Below are 17,675 nucleotides of genomic sequence, written 5' to 3'. Positions count from 1 at the left end.
ATCCAACAGGTCTAAAATAAAGCACCACAACACATATTTCAGTTAATTTAATGACATCCCATTTGTTGGCTTTAACAACTTTCAATCAAGCTGTCAACATTCAAACTAACCTAGACCTCAGGCTATATTTCACATCAATCTGTGATAATTTTCATTCCAAATAATAATAATAATAATAATAATATAAAATTGAAATAAATAATCGGTTCTGTGTCATTTTGAGCATGCGATGTCACATTCCAAAGCAAAGCCCTGTATCAGTACATTCTACCACCCTACCACTGAGTTTAATAATCTTGAGAGTATTTAGTTACTTTCTTACATTTTCTTACGGAGCTGGTTTAGGACTACAGTCGTGATACTGCTGGTCAAATTAATACTAAGTTTATCACTAAGTTTGTACAAACTACAATTAAGCATTTTTACAAATATTAAAATGCAAATGGAACAATTTGACCCATGACAGATCGGAAAGGAAACAGAACTGCTCAACACAGGTTGTTCAGAAGTAACAAGTTTGTTTAGACTTTCAGATGAAGATAATCTAAAACTCACAAAACTGTATTGTTGTAGAGCCCACTGATGATGCCTTAGAACAGGAAAATGAGAAACGCGTATGGGCTAAATATAGTAACTAGCAGTAGGAAAAGGCAGTTTTATTTACAAAACAAGTGTTCAGAAGTAGTTTGAGTGGTTAGGTAAGTTCCCTCAGGCATCGCCGACTAATGGCAACCTGTGAATCTGTTTAGCTGCTATACCTGACCACCCTCCAAATGGTAGCCCTTAGTCAGATTTGAAGTTACAAAGAAATGTATCCAATAATTTACACCAACAACTGCTTCAGTTTTATATAACACTTGTGCAATTTTACAGACATTATTTATGACACTGTGAAGTTAATGTAGGAGTCGGCTATGAACAAACATGCCAATATTCAATATGTAGCCTCACGGCTTTTGTCACAAATTTGCTGCCAACAGACATTCATTCTGCACCCATTCATTCTGCACCTATCAGACTGCATAACTAATAATTAACATCTAATAAAATTTATCTACAACTGAACTTTTAGTGCTGCTGGTCTTAATGAGGCCTCATTTATACATTCAAAGACAGATAAAATGTAGAGTATTACAAAATTTTCTTCTAACAACAGTCACAGTAGTAAAAGTATCTTAAAATTCATTTTCAAACCAATTATTTTAAATCAGTAAATGGGATTACAAGAGACTGGGATATCATCCATCTGCTTTGATCAATGACATCATCACCATGCCAAAAACCCCAGTTTCAAGCATATCCAATATGGCAACTAAAACAACAATCAAAACACCTGCAAAAATACAAATACCATGCAAACCAATGCACTGACTGACTGGTATTCCAATCTCCAGTTCACCTATATCGTTCAACCCTAACCCTAAATACCAATAAATCTTAGCCACAACAACAAAAAGTGGTATCTCACTCTCCAGTTCACCTACATAGCTCAAGCCTTGAGTGAAAGTGCACTTATGGTGTCAGCGGCTTTTCCATTGCTTGTTGCTGCTGGTAACTGTATGCACAGTAAATTATGGAAAGTGAACATGACTAACAATGAGTCACATAGGACAAGTTAGTGGAACCCATGAGAAAATAAAAAAACATCATAAGTGAATCAATGGTTTTTAATTAAATTATGGGAGGAGGCAAGTGACTCAACTTTTTTGATGAAGTGATAGGAGAAGGTAGGTGGATCAATGTTTACTAACAATTGAGTCGAACATTTAATATTTTAATAAACACTGATCCACCTACCTTCTCCCATGATTTAATTAAAAATTTTGATCTGCTTGCTCAATGGTTACGCATGCACCTAAGAATACAGTTTAAATTTTACGACATTACGTTTTGTATGACAATATTCGGCACAATATACTCCACTATGCCATGATTTCATAGACTCTACATCATGATGACAAAAGCATACTAAATGACACAGTAACATACCTCCCAAACACATCGTTGCCACATAATTAAACCACCAGAGCATGCCCCCTCTTCATACACCACACCCTATTTCATTTCCACTCCATATCAAACACACCGAAGATCAACATCACACAATACATCACAAAACAGCACAACTATGTCACAAGCCATTGCAGACTGGTGGTATCCTAAAACCTAATACACATCTAAATTAATAAATAAAACACAATTCCTTTTCCATACTAAATAGGTAATATTATTATGCAGTACCTGCACCTGTACTATCTTTAAATTTACTTATATTGCTAATATTCATCATAGAATCATTTTCATTCTCATCAAAAATTAAATCTCTCCCCCTTTCTATGTGTGGTTTGGCACTCACCAAATTTTAACAGTGTTGTAAAATGTCATATTTAACATCAACAGATTACTGTTTCTTTCTTTAAAAAAGAAAAAAAAACCATTAGGCTGAATTACTCTCGGTTCCATCAACCCAATATGAATTATATTTATTCCCACAATATACTGCATGATATACAAGGTCACTTACCATAGGGCCTGGTTCAGTGCATATCTCATCTGTTCCCTCTTTTTTTTGTCCAAATATTTTTCTTGTTGACCATAACTACAGTTTCTGTCCCTGTAAAACAATGAATCAGATACAACCAGTTATACTCAATTTTCAGTCCACTACTGCCTACAGAAAATTAGTCACTACACAGAAAGTAACTTTTAACACTGGGCAAGGATACAGATTCAAATTTCAAGAGCTGAGTTACAACTTTTAGTTTCAAAGGGTCAGAACCAGGGTTGCCACAAGTTTCCCCAAGAAATATTCCCTGATTTTCAGACAAGTTTTGGTATTTTTCCCTGATAAATTTTGATATCTGAAGAGTAAGTAAAAATATGACCTGACAAAAAATGTAAATGACTTTTGTATTTCTCCCCCGTGTGAGCAAAAATCTTAAGCACTAATATCAACATCTTTTGTAATGAACTGTTTGTAGATGGTCTATATCATTAAGACCACTTTTGTTATTATATTTTCAACAAAACAAAACACATTTGGTGAAAAGAACATGCATTTCCTTGGAGTTGCAAGACAGATCTCAGAAATAACCTCATAACAATGTAGGTATCTCAAAAGAAGTACATAAAGTGAGGAAGAGTTGTGTAAACCAACACTATATGTGACTGCCTGCTATGTTCGTTATTGTCAGTTATCACCAACCTATTATTTTAGAGGTATTGCGCGATTTTTCTTTCAAGAAATATACGAGTACATAGCGTACAAACCACCAAAGACTGCAACAATTTTCTTCTTACTATTGACCATAATTCCTAATATATAAACTACTTTCAAGGTGCCAAAATGTACTAGAATAAATAAAATGTCTATACAATGCTGTACTGTACAATGTACTTGTCGTCAGACAGTCACAATTCCTGTAATCCACTGCCTGTTGCCTCAGGCCTGCCGAGGAGCATCGCAGTCCCAGGTCCATAGACAAACCAAGAAAATCCCCTGCATTATGTGTCACACAAACAGACCTGGCTGTGGGTAGATCGATGAGACTATATCAGATAGGCAGGGCTTGCAGATTAATGGGAAATGCTGGGGTTCAGATAGGCAGAAATGGCCTGTGGTTTGCCCGCCATGGAAGTTCACTTGTGTGACCAGCTATTCACATGTCACACACACCATGTAGTTGAAATGAGACTGCAGTGATCAATCCCTGCAACAGATAACTTGTGCAAATACTATGAGAGTCAGCACTAATGAGGATAGGTAGCAACTCACCATAAAGATGATCGCTGAGCCGCAGACAGGCACAGAGAAAAGACAACTACACTCTCACAACTAAATTTTTGGCCATTGCCTTTGTCAGAAAATAGGAGCAAACATACAATCACACAAACACTGAAACATAACTCATGCACACTTGACCGCCACCTCCAGCCACTGCGCAACAGTCTCTGAGAATCAGATCCAAACAAAGCATTCCTTGTGCCTCCCTGCCTCTCATCAGCAGCTGCTATGCTAGTGGCAAGAAGTAGTGTCAGGAATGACTACAAGCTGAAGGGAGTGGCAGAGAGAGGAGAAGCACTAGGAAAGAGGAGTATGGAAGCGGCACCCAGCCAGGATGATGCTGACATCAGCAAACAAGCCATTTTATCTACTGAGATAGAAACAAGGTTTTTACAGTGTTGGTTTCTCCCCCCCCCCCCCTCTCTCTCTCTCTCTCTTTTTCCAAACTTCCCTGATATTTCCCTGACATGTTTGAAATTCCGTGATTTCCAGAACTTGTGGCACCCCTGAGAACACACAATCTCAAAATATTATAACATCAGAATCATATGCAGTGGAAACAAGTGCACTGGCTTAAGGTACACTGTCCTATTGTAAGTACCGTAGAAAACTTAATTTATTTCTTCTGCATGAATTCTAACTACTGAATTATGATGAAGCAATACAGCATAGTGAATTTACAAAAAAATACCATTTACTATAGTCACACTCAATTTTACATATGAACAAGAAATGTTGAAATGGAGTTTAGGGTCATTTTTTAGATGAAGGCCTGTGTGTGCTTCTCACTGTTAAGTGTCCACAAGCTCCATTAATGCCATGCCTGTGGCTTTATTTTGACACTATCTTACTGTATACCATAATCCCACAGGTGTACAATCATGTGCTTATTAACACTCAATAAAAATAGAACAGAATTTGTACTGATCATCAACCAAGGTGAAATCAAAACCCACATTTCACTCTGTATTTTATTCATTCCATTATTTCATTCTGGGCTGGCACGCACAAAATTAGAATCAAATACCAAAGACAGTTCACCAGAAAGCAAAACACACTTTTTTAGATTACTTTAATGTGCATTTTTAATACAGCTTCTCCTCTGAGGCTTCCATCGTTCAGATTAATAGTTGTATACTCAATTTAGAGCAACTGCTGTCATCCAGTAGTCAGCATCCATTTACTAAAGAATGCTGCATACTATAGTCCTCACATCATGCAATGGAACAATTAATTCTTGATGATCACTGACATTTAATACTCATTGCCTTACAAAACCTAGTGAAATTGCCAATATTCTGTTTGGCTCTGATATCAATTCCTGGACCAATTACCCTTTCTTTAAAAACGTCCGAAAACCTGTTCCATTATCCTTACACAAAACTATCCTGGAGCACGCACATTATTACACATGATTTAGGGATCGGTGGAGCAGTACACACTAGATGAACGCCCTAAGCATTCTAAACAGATACGGTACTTTCTTTGATCCGAACCATTCCTGAATTGACATAATAACCGCAGGTACTTGAAACTGAAGTACTGGTCCATATGATACAACAGCTCACAATACGAACTCGTCCCTTAGCAAACATTTTTACATCATTTGGATACTATATAGACTGTTTCTTTTACGATTCACCAACGAGACATGTAATAATCTTATGGGATGGGGCGAAAATAACAAGCACTTTACTAGAAGCAATATACCTATATTCACGTCGACCTGGTATTTTTCACATCTGCCCAATGTCCGTACACATATGTGCCAAATTCTTGTATGAAAATCAATTATGTCATAATTCACCTAATCATTGAAAATGCGACAAACATAACCTGAAGCATTCACATGTTGTCTGAGAATATCGTCAAACTTGCTTAAGGTGATCTAATCACAGATGTTTAGATACAGAATAAAATCACTTTCAAGTTTACGCGGTAAATAACAGTAAATTAGTACAATACTATATTGGTATACTCACCACAGAATCAAAAGATATTTGCTGGTTCCGTGAGTTCAAATCAACAATAATAATAATAATACTAATGGAGCATCAGCTTTTTTCCGGACTAAATTTTCGTGTTTGTATCATCCTAGTTTACAAAACCCAGTTACTTATTTACCATCTGGACGCCGAAATTCCACTGTTTCACAAATGACAACATGGCTTCTGCTTGGGTTTAGCATTATGCTCAAAGACAATAAACTTTGGAAGACCAACCCTATAAAGGCTGCTTTTGTTTCAAGGGAATGTACTCTCTTCGTTTTCTGACTATTTATAAATGCTTTACTTGTATTTCTTTAAAATTTTACATCTGATTCCTAATATGATTTTTAAGTTAGAATATAATATGATGGGCTAGATGGCCAGTATTCTCCACAGTAAAATTTTTTTGTAATTTAGTAGATTTTTGTTGTTTTATCGTTTCAAATGATACGCTGGCGATTGCATGATTAAGGCTTCTTTTAATTATATTTGGTGTGGTCATAGTGCCTGTAGTAATTCCACAATTATTTACTGTATTTCAAATCTCTCTTTACAAATACTAAAAAAGGCCTGCGCACTTTACCGTGCACTTTTTGTTTTAACGGCCCTCACACGTTCTCTACTATTGTGTCAACACGTTGTCCGAAAGTATGACGCCAAGAACGGTACAATATTGCAGCGCAATATTTCTACCTGGGACGCGTCAGATAGACCTCTGTCGTCATAGCGAACACGATGGCCCTCGACGACGTGCATGTGTGCTGTGTCTAACTTGCTTACTTTGCAAAAGACAGGCAGAAGTTATGCAGAACGGATCAAACAAGCCTGAGGAGCTTTCTGTGAGCGTTTCGCCGCACCAGGAACTTTTTCATATGAGCATGTGTTTGTAAGCCATAACAGCAACTGATTGCAAATTGAACAAATGAATTATATAATTTATCGCGTTCATATGTTGTTTTCTATGTATTTCCAAACTCTGGCAACTTTTGCAGCGAAACAAAACAATATTATTGTTTGAAATATTGCATGATCCTATGTTCTGACAATAACAACTGTTGCACGAGAAATCAATGTACTTGCTCACTGGGCAGTTGACCTGATCTTGTTTGTCAGTTCACAGGACTGCCACAAGTAAAATAAATAGTTTTGCTTACTGTCATAACGCCATGCTCTTCATTTTCATCTGCTGTTGGGTAGAATAAAGTATATCAATTAATAAAATGCTCCAGGTTATTATGATGTACTCTTGACAGCATTCTCACGACCTTATGCGGGCCAATTGGACTCCTATATCAAGAATTGGGCACATTATATCGGTAAATTAAACGACATAATGGTCCAGTCGAAGGAAACATTAATTAGTTTTGATGTAGTATCGCTATGTACAATGGTTCCGAACAATAGCTTCCTGATATTGCAGAACTGTTTAAATATTGCCTCACGACCTTGTGTTTCAAATGGAACGATGAATTCTATTAATATATGGGTGATGTGGCTGAGGAGACCCTTTAGCCACAGTTATAGCGAATATTTTATGGAAAAATTCGAGACGCAGGCATTGGAAACTACCAACAAAAAACTGAATATTTGTTTCCTCTATGAAAATGATACATTTGTTTTGTGGATGTATGGCAGAGAGGAACTATGTCGTTTCCACAACAATCTCAACGGCCTTAATCTGAAGAGTCAGATTATCGTGAGTAGGTGAAAGGTTAAATTTTCTTAATCTACTAGTTTTCAAGAAAGAAGATGATAACTTAAGCCAGATAGTTTACCAAAATCTCACATACACTAGAATTCGAGCCACCAACTACAACAAAAGCGAGGCACCATAAAAACATTGGCGAACAGAGCAAGGAACATTTGCAAACCTGTGTCACTGGACATGGAATTAAAACAGCTCATCAAGGCATTGCTCAATAATGTTTATTCGCGTGCTGAAGTAACCAGAGCTTTAAGAACGCTGGGCAAAAATCATAGCGATGCACAAGTGCCTGTGAAAACGAAAGTTTTCCTACCTTTCATTAAGGACATTACTGATCGCACGGAAAAATTTTGACAGTACAGAACATTGTGGTAATCTACAAATCTACCTGGAACTTACGTGATCACCTGACATTGGCCAAAGATGCTCGCATGCCGAAAAAGGCCGAAAAACGAGTAGAAGAGCAGAAGGGCAACTGTAGAAAGGAGAGATTAATAGATCAGCTGTTGCAGAATATTTCCAGACTCGCTAAAAATGTGATTAAGATCAGCCTCTTTACAAGAAGGGAGATAAAAGAGATACTGTCAAACAATTGGTCAATTTCACTTTTACTGGTTTTATAAAAAAAATATTGGAAAAGTTTGTGTTCAAGTACCTTCTTAAGCATCTGACTGCAAATAATATTTTGCCCAAGCCACAGTTTGAGATCCTTAAGGGTTCCAGTGTAGAGAAGGCTATTTACATGAACAGTGAGAACCTACATTATTCATTAGATATCAAATTAGAGGCTACTGGAATTTTCTGTGACCTGTTAAAAGCCTTTGACTGTGTGAATCACAGAATTATCTTAAGTAATTTAGAATATTACAGAGTCACTGACAGTGCTGCAAAATGGTTTGAGTCTTACCTAATTAACAGGAAACAAAGGGTGTTGTATCAAAATACAGGTGGAATAAGCAATTAATTTCCATCTTATTGGGAATTAATTCAGATTCAGATTCTTTATTAGTCATTCAGCATTGTTACATGCAATAGACTTCGTCAGTTCACTTAACCTATTAATTTTACAAAAAAATTTTTTTTACACATTTAAGTTGATATTAGGCATTTCTAAAAATTCTTCTAATGAATAGAATGGATTGGTTAACAAGAAGTTATGAACATTGTCTTTAAATAATTTGTCAGGCTTGATTGACCCATTTTTAGACAATTTGTTATATATTTTAATTGCCATATACTTATGACTATTGTTAGTTTTGGCTAATCTATTTTGTGGCAACAGCAGAGAAGTACACGTTCTTGTATAGTAGCCATGTCTTTCATTTGTTACACTTAAATTAGGTAGTTCAGCAAGTATGTAGTTAACACTGTCAAGAATATATAAATTAATTACTGTTAAAATTCCATATTTAGTGAACAATGGTTTACAATGTGTTCTATTATCTACCTTAGCCATTACTCTGATTGCTTTCTTCTGGATCACCATAATTTCATTTATTTTTCTGCTGTTTCCCCAGAGTATTAACCCATACCTTAAAATAGATTGAAAAAAGGCAAAGTACGCTGTCCTTACGTACTCAAATGTCACACAACACATCAGTCTCTTCAACAAATATATAACTCTTGACAACCTAACCACTATGTGATCAACATGAGAGTTCCATGTTAGACTGTTGTCAAGTACAATACCTAAAAACTTTGCCTTTTGTTTTTCTATTTTTGTAGTCTTTGATAGACTGAACCACATATTCTGGGTCTTTTCCTCATTTAATAGCAGACCATTGGCATTAAACCATGATGTTGCATTTTCTTTTGCCAATTTCATATCACTTAAAAGGTTATCAAGTACATGGTTTACAGATAGAAAAGTTGTGTCATCTGCATACATATATGTCTTTACATCTATATTTCCTGGTAAGTCATTTATGTGTACAAGGAAAAGAAGTGGTCCCAATTTAGATCCCTGTGGCACTCCATTTTGAACCTCGAGTATGTTTGACAGATGACTTCCTGAACTCACCACCTGGTTCCTTTCATTGAGGTATGATTTGATGAGTTTTAAACTTTTATCACATATTCCATAGTACTCAAGTTTAGAGAGCAGAAGTGAGTGGTCAACACAGTCAAAAGCTTTGCTCAGATCACATAAGGTTACCTGTGCGTGCGCATGGTCCTCAAATGCTGCTAGAATGTCTCTGACTAAGAGCTCTATGGCATGTATAGCTGACCTTCCTTTTCTGTAACCAAACTGTGATGCACTTAACATACCATTTAGTTCTAGGTACTCATACATCTGCTTATATATTATGCCTTCAAAGACTTTTCCTAGTACTGTAATTAGTGAAATTGGTCTGTAGTTTGCAGGATCTGATTTGACACCCTTCTTAAAAACTGGAGTTACCTTGGATAGTTTGAGAGGATCAGGAAAAAACCCTTCTATGAGACACAGGTTTATAGAATACGTTAATGGTGCTGCAATGTAATGTATGATTTCTTTCAATAGATTGTTTGACATATTAAAAATATCTGTACTGTATGAATTTTTCATTTCTTTGACTATTTTAAGAACTTCATGTTGGCATACCTCTCTGAAGTGTTTCAATGATGATCCGGCCCTATTATGATTTAGGTTTGCTCTCTTCAGATAATCTATATATGTTACATTGGGTTTACTGATCAGCTTTTTGATATCATCAGCACAGCTTACAAAATATTTATTCAATGTATCTGCTGGTATTGGGACTGTCTTGTCGAAGTTTCTGACTTCACCTTTAACAGCCCGCATCTCGTGGTCGTGCGGTAGCGTTCTCGCTTCCCACGCTCGGGTTCCCGGGTTCGATTCCCGGCGGGGTCAGGGATTTTCTCTGCCTCGTGATGGCTGGGTGTTGTGTGATGTCCTTAGGTTAGTTAGGTTTAAGTAGTTCTAAGTTCTAGGGGACTGATGACCATAGATGTTAAGTCCCATAGTGCTCAGAGCCATCTGAACCATCACCTTTAACAGTATTAATTACTGACCAGGCTGTTTTGCATTGGTTTTTACTATTTTTTATGAAATTTGTGTTGTATCTTAGTTTTGCTAATTGCAACTCTTTCTTATACAGCTTCTTAGTGATTTTTTCAAGATCCTTAATTTCATTAGAATTGTTTACTTTGGCAAGGCGCTTCAACAGCAGTAGCTTATTTTTTAGAATCTCCAGTTCTTTGGTGTACCAAAATGTACCTTTTCTTGTTTTATGGTATTTCTTTTGAACAAGATGGGCTTTTAAAATACCTGTTAAGTAATTGTGGAATGTTTCATAAACTGTTTGGGCACTGGAATCACAGTTTTGAAATAATTTGTCCCAGTTTGTTATGCTCAACTGGTGTGTTAGTTTTATGAGATTGTGTTTTGTTAATATTAAGGTATTAGATTTTGTTAACTTTTGTCCAGCCTTGCTCTCATCTCCTTTTATAAAATGTCTTAACTTTACTGTTAACATGGAGTGGTCTGAGAAAACAAACTCCTTTACCTTGGTGGAGTACATATCACGAGCACAGTTGACAAAAGCATTATCCAAGCACGCTTGTAGTCTTGTTGGTTCTGAATTTACATGATGGAAGTTGTGCTGCCTCAGCATATTCAGTAACTTATTTACACTGGGTTTGTTACATGTTACATCAAAGCTTGAATTAAAGTCTCCCCCAATTACAGTTACATACTGTTTCCATTTCGTTGTGTGGCAGAGTACACTGTCTAAATTATCTAAAAAAGTTTTATCATCTGAGTCAGGGGAATGGTAGATACATACTACGATAAGTTTCATTATATCACATATGATCCCGGCAATTTCAAAGTGTTTCTCTACACATGCCCAACCAAGATCTAGTTCTCTACACTCTATTTCATTTGAAACATAGATAACAGTACCACCATTACGGTACTGAGATCTACAAAAACTGTTCCCATATTTATAACCTTCTGGTACATAGTATTGTATTTGTTCTGGTTTAAGCCAATGTTCTGATATACATAAGAAAGAATACTTATTCTGTGGCAATGACTCATCCAGAATTTCAACTTTATTTTCAAGATCCTGAATGTTTAAAAATAGGATGTTGTTGTGACTTATCTGTGAGTTAGCAGGCTGGTTTTTCACATGTTTATTTTCTTCTTGGCTTGAAACCATAAAAAATTATCACTGAATGACACAGATGTATTTTTCCTTTGGCTCCTCCTTAAGCATTGCTGTGTTGCTGCTCCAGTCGATGTTGGTTCTGTTACTGCTGCTGCTTCTGCTGATAATGATGGTGCTGCTGCTGTTTCACTTATTTCTGGTGTTTGTTGTTCCGTAACTGCTGTGCCTTTCTGTGAATTATTAACATTTGGAGTGTTCACTTGCATTAATAAAATTTCACATTTGTCTTGGAGAGGTGTAGCTTCACTGATAGCAGATTTCACATTGGATTCTACAGGATACACACACTTCCTGTCCATTAGAGGTATGACTTTTCTATCATCACACTGCACATTTGAGATTTTATTTACAAGTTCTAAGATTTTAGTTACTATTACGTTTTTTCCCAGTACATTTAGATGGGAACCATGTGTTGTGTGAAATCTTTTCCCTAAGTTGCTGATGTTCACAAATGTTACATTTTCAAACCGCTTGCAAATATTTTGCATCTCTTTATTTGCAGTTTCAATTTCTTTATTTACACAGGACCATTCTATCAAGTCGTAGCGGTGTGGCACTGAAAAAACAATAACATTTGTTCCTCTCAGCTCATACAGTTTTCTTTTTAGCGAGATTAAGAGATCGTTTTTTTCGTTCCTAGCTATATCATTTGATCCCGCCAGGAAGATGGAAAAGTCCTTTTTGCTCAATGAGGAAATTACATGTGATGTTCCTCATGGTTCCATCTTGGATCCTGTTTCTTGTGTACATAATGACCTCTCATCTATTACATTGCTAGATGATAAGTTTGTTCTGTTTGCAGATGATACAAACATTGCAATAAATAGAAAATCAACTACAGCTTTAGAAATGGCTGCTAATCAAATTTTCACTGACTTTAATAAGTGGTTTAAACCTAGTCCACCACCATTAAACTTTGACAAGACCCACTACATACAGTTCAGAATCTGTAAGAGACTTCCTTCCAGAATTTATATAACATATCAAGACCTGCACATAGAAGAGGCTGACAGTGTCAAGTTGCTGGGATTACAACTTGATAATAAATTTTGTTTGGAAGGGCATACCACGGAATTGCTGAAACACCTAAACAAGTCTGTATTTGCAATGTGAATTGCGTCAGATGGAGGAGATCTAAATATTAAAAAAAAAAAAAAAAACATGCATATTTAGCTTGCTTTCCTTCTATAATGTCATATGGGCTCATACTCTTGAGTAACTCGTCAAACTGCACAAAAGTTTTTAGAGTCCAAAAGACTTATTTGTGGTGTAAATCCAAAAGTATCACGTAGAAACCTCTTCAACGAATTTGGTATTTTAACCACTGCTTCCCAGTATATTTATTCATTAAGGGGAGACAGTGGCAGAAGTAATGAAAAATTTACAAATTATTTTTATTTGCTTATTTGATAGTAAATATAATTGAGATTATTATCGCAAATTTTTCCTTTAAATTCGAACTACAAACGGCATAAAAAATTAAAACCCTAAGCAGTGTAATGCGCCAAGCCCGCTTTTCAATGTACCAAATGGAGGAAAAATTTTATTGCAGAATTTGTCCTGTGAACCTAGTAAATATAGCTTTAGAAGGCTGTGATTTTTTTGTATACATAACAGCAGTGTTGTAAAGAAGGCTGTGGAGCCATTTTCTGGTTGAAACAGTTCGGTATAGAAGGCTGTGGAGTGTTGTACACAAGTTTTGTGCTGTTCAGTGGAATGCGAGTGACGCTTGATTTATTGTGCCATTCTTTGTGCAAGGTTGAATCAGTTGATCCCTTTTTACAATGCCTAGGCCTGGTAAAGTATTTAAAAAATATAGGAAGTCCCATATTTCCAATATAAAGCGAAAAACTGACATTGAGGTTAGGGTTGGGCCTGCAGAGGGACAGTCATTGTGTCAGAAGAAACAAATCATGACAGAAATACAGGTTTCAGAATTGTGGATCTGGAAATGGTGGCAGAAGCCCTTAGAAAAGCCTGCAAGTGCTCCGTTTGTGGAGGAAATGTGGATTTGGTTGTTGATGGAAAGAGAGAAGATTTGGTTTGCACATTGCACATTTTGTGTCAAAACTGTGATGCTGACAGGCCATTCAAGACGTCAAAGGACAGTAATAGAATCTATGAAGCCAATATTAGATTTGCTTATGGACTAAGATGTATAGGGATTGGAAGAGATGGTGGAAACTTTTTATGTGGTATTATGAACATGCCTGGTCCTCCCCTAAAATTTTCTGCAATGAGTACTGCTCTCCTCAATGCAGTTGCAGAAGTAAGTAAAGAGAGTATGAATATGGCAGTCCTGGGGCAATTCAAGAAAATTGTGAAGCAACTAATAGCAGCGATATAGCACTTTCCTGTGACAGTTCCTGGATGAAGAGGGGTCATACTTCACTGCATGGAGTTTCAACAATCATTAGTGTCGACGCTGGAAAAGTATTAGACTTAGCAGTGATGTCTAAATATTGTTCTGCATGTTCCTTGCACAAGAAATATATTGATGCAGGTAAAGAAACAGAATGACAAGAAGTCCATAAAGATGTTTGTAGCAGAAATTATGCAGGCTCCAGTGGTAAGATGGAAGCTGCAGGTATGAAATTCAAGTTCCATAGATTTTTACAAAAGTATGGAGTAAGATACGTACAGTATTTAGGAGATGGAGACTCTAGTGCTTTCAAGAATGTAGTTGAAAGTCAGCCCTATGGAAAATATTGCACTATTGAGAAACTGGAGTGCTTAGGCCACATTCAGAAGAGGATGGGTAGACGACTCCGAAGTCTTGTTGTAGACAATAAAGGCAAGCTACTAGAGGATGGGAAGCCACTGGGAGGTAAAAACAGACTAACAAAGACGAGAATTGACAGCCTACAAGTCTATTATGGTGCTGCAATTAGACGTAACCTCACAAGCTTGGACAATATGAGGAAAGCAGTATGGGCCATTTGGTTTCATTACTTGTCAGCCGACACTACACCTCAACATGGCCTCTGTTCTAATGAATGGTGCAAATTTTTGAAGAGTTAGGAAACTGGGGAAATAACCTTCCTTATGAGGTTTCAATGGCCATTAAACTAACTTTTAGAGCACTGGCTTCACCAGAACTGCTAGGAAAATGTCTTCATCTGAAAACATAGAACCCAAATCAAAGTTTCAATGCTCTTACTTGGAAAAGATGTTCAAAGACTGCGTTTGTTTTCAATTTGGTGGTGAAGATTTCTGCTTTGGAAGCTGCAGCAGTGTTTAATGATGGGAATGTAACAAGATTTCGCATCCTCAGCAAGTTGGGCTTTACACCTGGAGTCTTCACTGAACAGATACTGCAGATCATCGACAAGCAAAGAATCGCAAAGGCAGAGACTTCAGTCCATAACATACAAAAAATTGCTAGGCAAAGGAGCAGAGAAGCTAAAAAAGCTGCAGAGGATGATAAGGAAGAAATGGAATATGGATATGGGCAGTTTTAGCTAAGGTATGATAGATTTTTTTGCAACTTAATGTTTTCTGCTTTCAGGAACACAGATATCAGAAACTACCAGAAGGATTGCAGTGAAATTTGGCACACCTATTCTTTCACTTTGAAGCAATATTTAAGTGGAACAAAATTTTAATAGAGATATTATACACAGTTTTGTGCTTGATAATATATTGAAAAGTTTGTTTGTAAAAAATGTTCGAATCCAAAATATCACAGAAAATAGTAGCATTAATTTACCAAAAAATTACTGCACTTAATTGTACACCTATTAGTGTAGATTATTTTACCATTAAAAAAATTTGCCAAATTTGTCTCGAAATTATGAAAAAGTGTACCTTAAAACAATAATGCAATAAAAAATTCAAAATTATCTCACTGCATCAGATTGTTATTGAAAATTCTGATTTAAAAAAAATCATATTAGATCTCAATACATAAGTGTGCAAAATTTAAATGAGATTGAACAAAAAATGGCAAAGATATGGATTTACAAATATATCAGTGCAAGACTGCCACTGTCCCCCCTTAACAGAATTTTTCGCAAGTAATATGTCTGTATTTGCAACCAATAGTATCAACACAAGGAATAATAATAAATATCTAAAATCAATTACCTTGGTCCAAAAAGGGGTCAAATATTTAGGAACACACATTTACAATAAATAGCCAGCAACATTTAAAAACTTGGTTTCAGATAACGCACAAGTTAAACAGAGATTGCAAGACATTTTGATAGGCAGCTCCTGCTAATCTATAGATGAATATCTTAACAAGGATGTTACACCAGCTTAAGTAAAAATGTCAGTTAGATTTCAGTTTTGACAGTGCATAACTATGTTTAATTCTGACAGTGTATTAATTCTGTAACTATTAGCAGTTCCAGGATACTGTCATGTATTCACATATTTTGAGAATTTCCTAACAAATTATCAGGATCGTGAATATTATATTCAAATGTTTTATGTTATTTTGTGCTATACTTTCTGACTTGCTCCACACTCACAAGAATCGTCTCGTTTTTGGGTCTATGGAACAAAAACTGAATCTAATCTTATCTAATCCTTGCAGCTAGAAGACAACAGAGAGCCCACAGAGATGATAACCCACGAATTTCAGTAAAAAGGGGAAATGCGCGAAACTGAATGGCATCTGGATCCTGGTGCTGAAGAAGATGTGTATTATAGTCTGTTTGAAATTGCATGGTAATTGACACTTCACGTGTTGGAGATGGTTTCCTCCACTCAACATCACGCCCAAAACCCTTTCCATTGCCAAACTTCACAATAATTAATCAGTTCGTTTCCAATTTCTTGTCCAGCGTTCTTTCTTGATGTGTTTGGGTTCTGAATCAAGGGTCTGGTACTTCTATTTAGTATTCCATCACACACGATAACCACACCAAAAACAAAACACACACACCGATATGCTAATGAAATACACATCTCATACATAGCACCAACCAAATACTACTGGATACTTCTGCACAAGAGGTGACTCAGAGCAACATATACAGTTATCATAGCCACAGGTATCGGCTTACATTAGACAAGCTATGAATGACATTGCATGAAGCTGAATTTTGAAGGCTGTAATTTACCATTGTGATTGGGTCATCACAGTATAAATATAACAACTGTTGTAGCAGTGTGTAATGGTTGGTGCATTACTCTGTTGTGTTGAAGGTCGTAGGTTCGAACCTCATCAAATCTAGCGATCTGTTTTCATTTCTAAATCTAATCACAAGAGTTTATTTATTATTTTAATTTGGTTAAGTGGTTTAAATGTAATTCTTTTATTTATAATTCTTTTCCACCTCATTTAAGTCATTATACTGACTCATTTGTCCTTATTTTTTCTTCCTATTATTCTTTTTCGTCTGGAATCTACCTGTGTCACCTACAATCTGCAACCATGTGTCAACGAGGGCTGCTCATCAGTTGATAATGCGGCAGTGAAGCCAGTGTGAGGATAGTTCCAGGTAACCAATGATATCGAGAAATTAGTTTTTGTTAAATGATGAAACTAATTTTTTCTGTTTGATATTACCTGTTAGCATGAACTGGAATGAACAAAGCCATTGTGATATGCTGGAGATTGTTGACCAACATTTTCTTGAATACATCACAAGGCTGTGGTTAGCTTAGGACATGAGATTAAGTTCAGGACTACAAACGACATCATCTAGAATGGCTCAGTCATCGGTCACTTAACATCAACTGTTGACAAAGCGTCTCACATTTCTGACATTCCTTGTTGTAGCCACTTCTAACATTTCTTCATATTACACATTAACAGCATTTGTGAAATGATCTGCAGTGCATGAGTGTCGCCTATAACCAAGCAGCAGCTGGCAGCCAATGTGGCTACACTGAAGCCACAACTGACAGACATCAACTATCAAGTAATTTTATCATGCTATAGACTTCTACTGTGTGTTGATAGCACCAGCACATGACTGCATCCGACAATGGTCAATAGCACTCTGGTATTCAAAGCACATGACATCATGCTACTGTGTGGGAGGACGCAAAAACGAAATTTTGCTGCAGTG

At 36.4% G+C, this 17,675-nt stretch overlaps 1 protein-coding gene across 1 annotated transcript in view; it reads right to left on the bottom strand.

Annotated features, from left to right (window-relative positions):
- LOC126426486 (zinc finger protein 492-like) overlaps nucleotides 1–5,948 on the bottom strand; it is an 86,970-nt gene extending 81,022 nt beyond the window's left edge. Inside the window, exons 1-2 of the mRNA XM_050088396.1 lie at nucleotides 5,767–5,948; nucleotides 2,525–2,614 (exon numbers count right to left, since the gene is read on the bottom strand). Of these exons, the coding sequence (XP_049944353.1) occupies nucleotides 2,525–2,527 (3 nt within the window). The 5' untranslated portion in view covers nucleotides 2,528–2,614; nucleotides 5,767–5,948. The remainder of the gene's footprint in view (nucleotides 1–2,524; nucleotides 2,615–5,766) is intronic.
- Between the last annotated feature and the right edge of the window lie 11,727 nt (nucleotides 5,949–17,675).

This window comes from Schistocerca serialis, chromosome 11 (genome assembly GCF_023864345.2).
Source record: "Schistocerca serialis cubense isolate TAMUIC-IGC-003099 chromosome 11, iqSchSeri2.2, whole genome shotgun sequence".
NCBI lineage: Eukaryota > Metazoa > Arthropoda > Insecta > Orthoptera > Acrididae > Schistocerca > Schistocerca serialis.
This window is presented reverse-complemented; position numbering and strand designations above follow the sequence as displayed.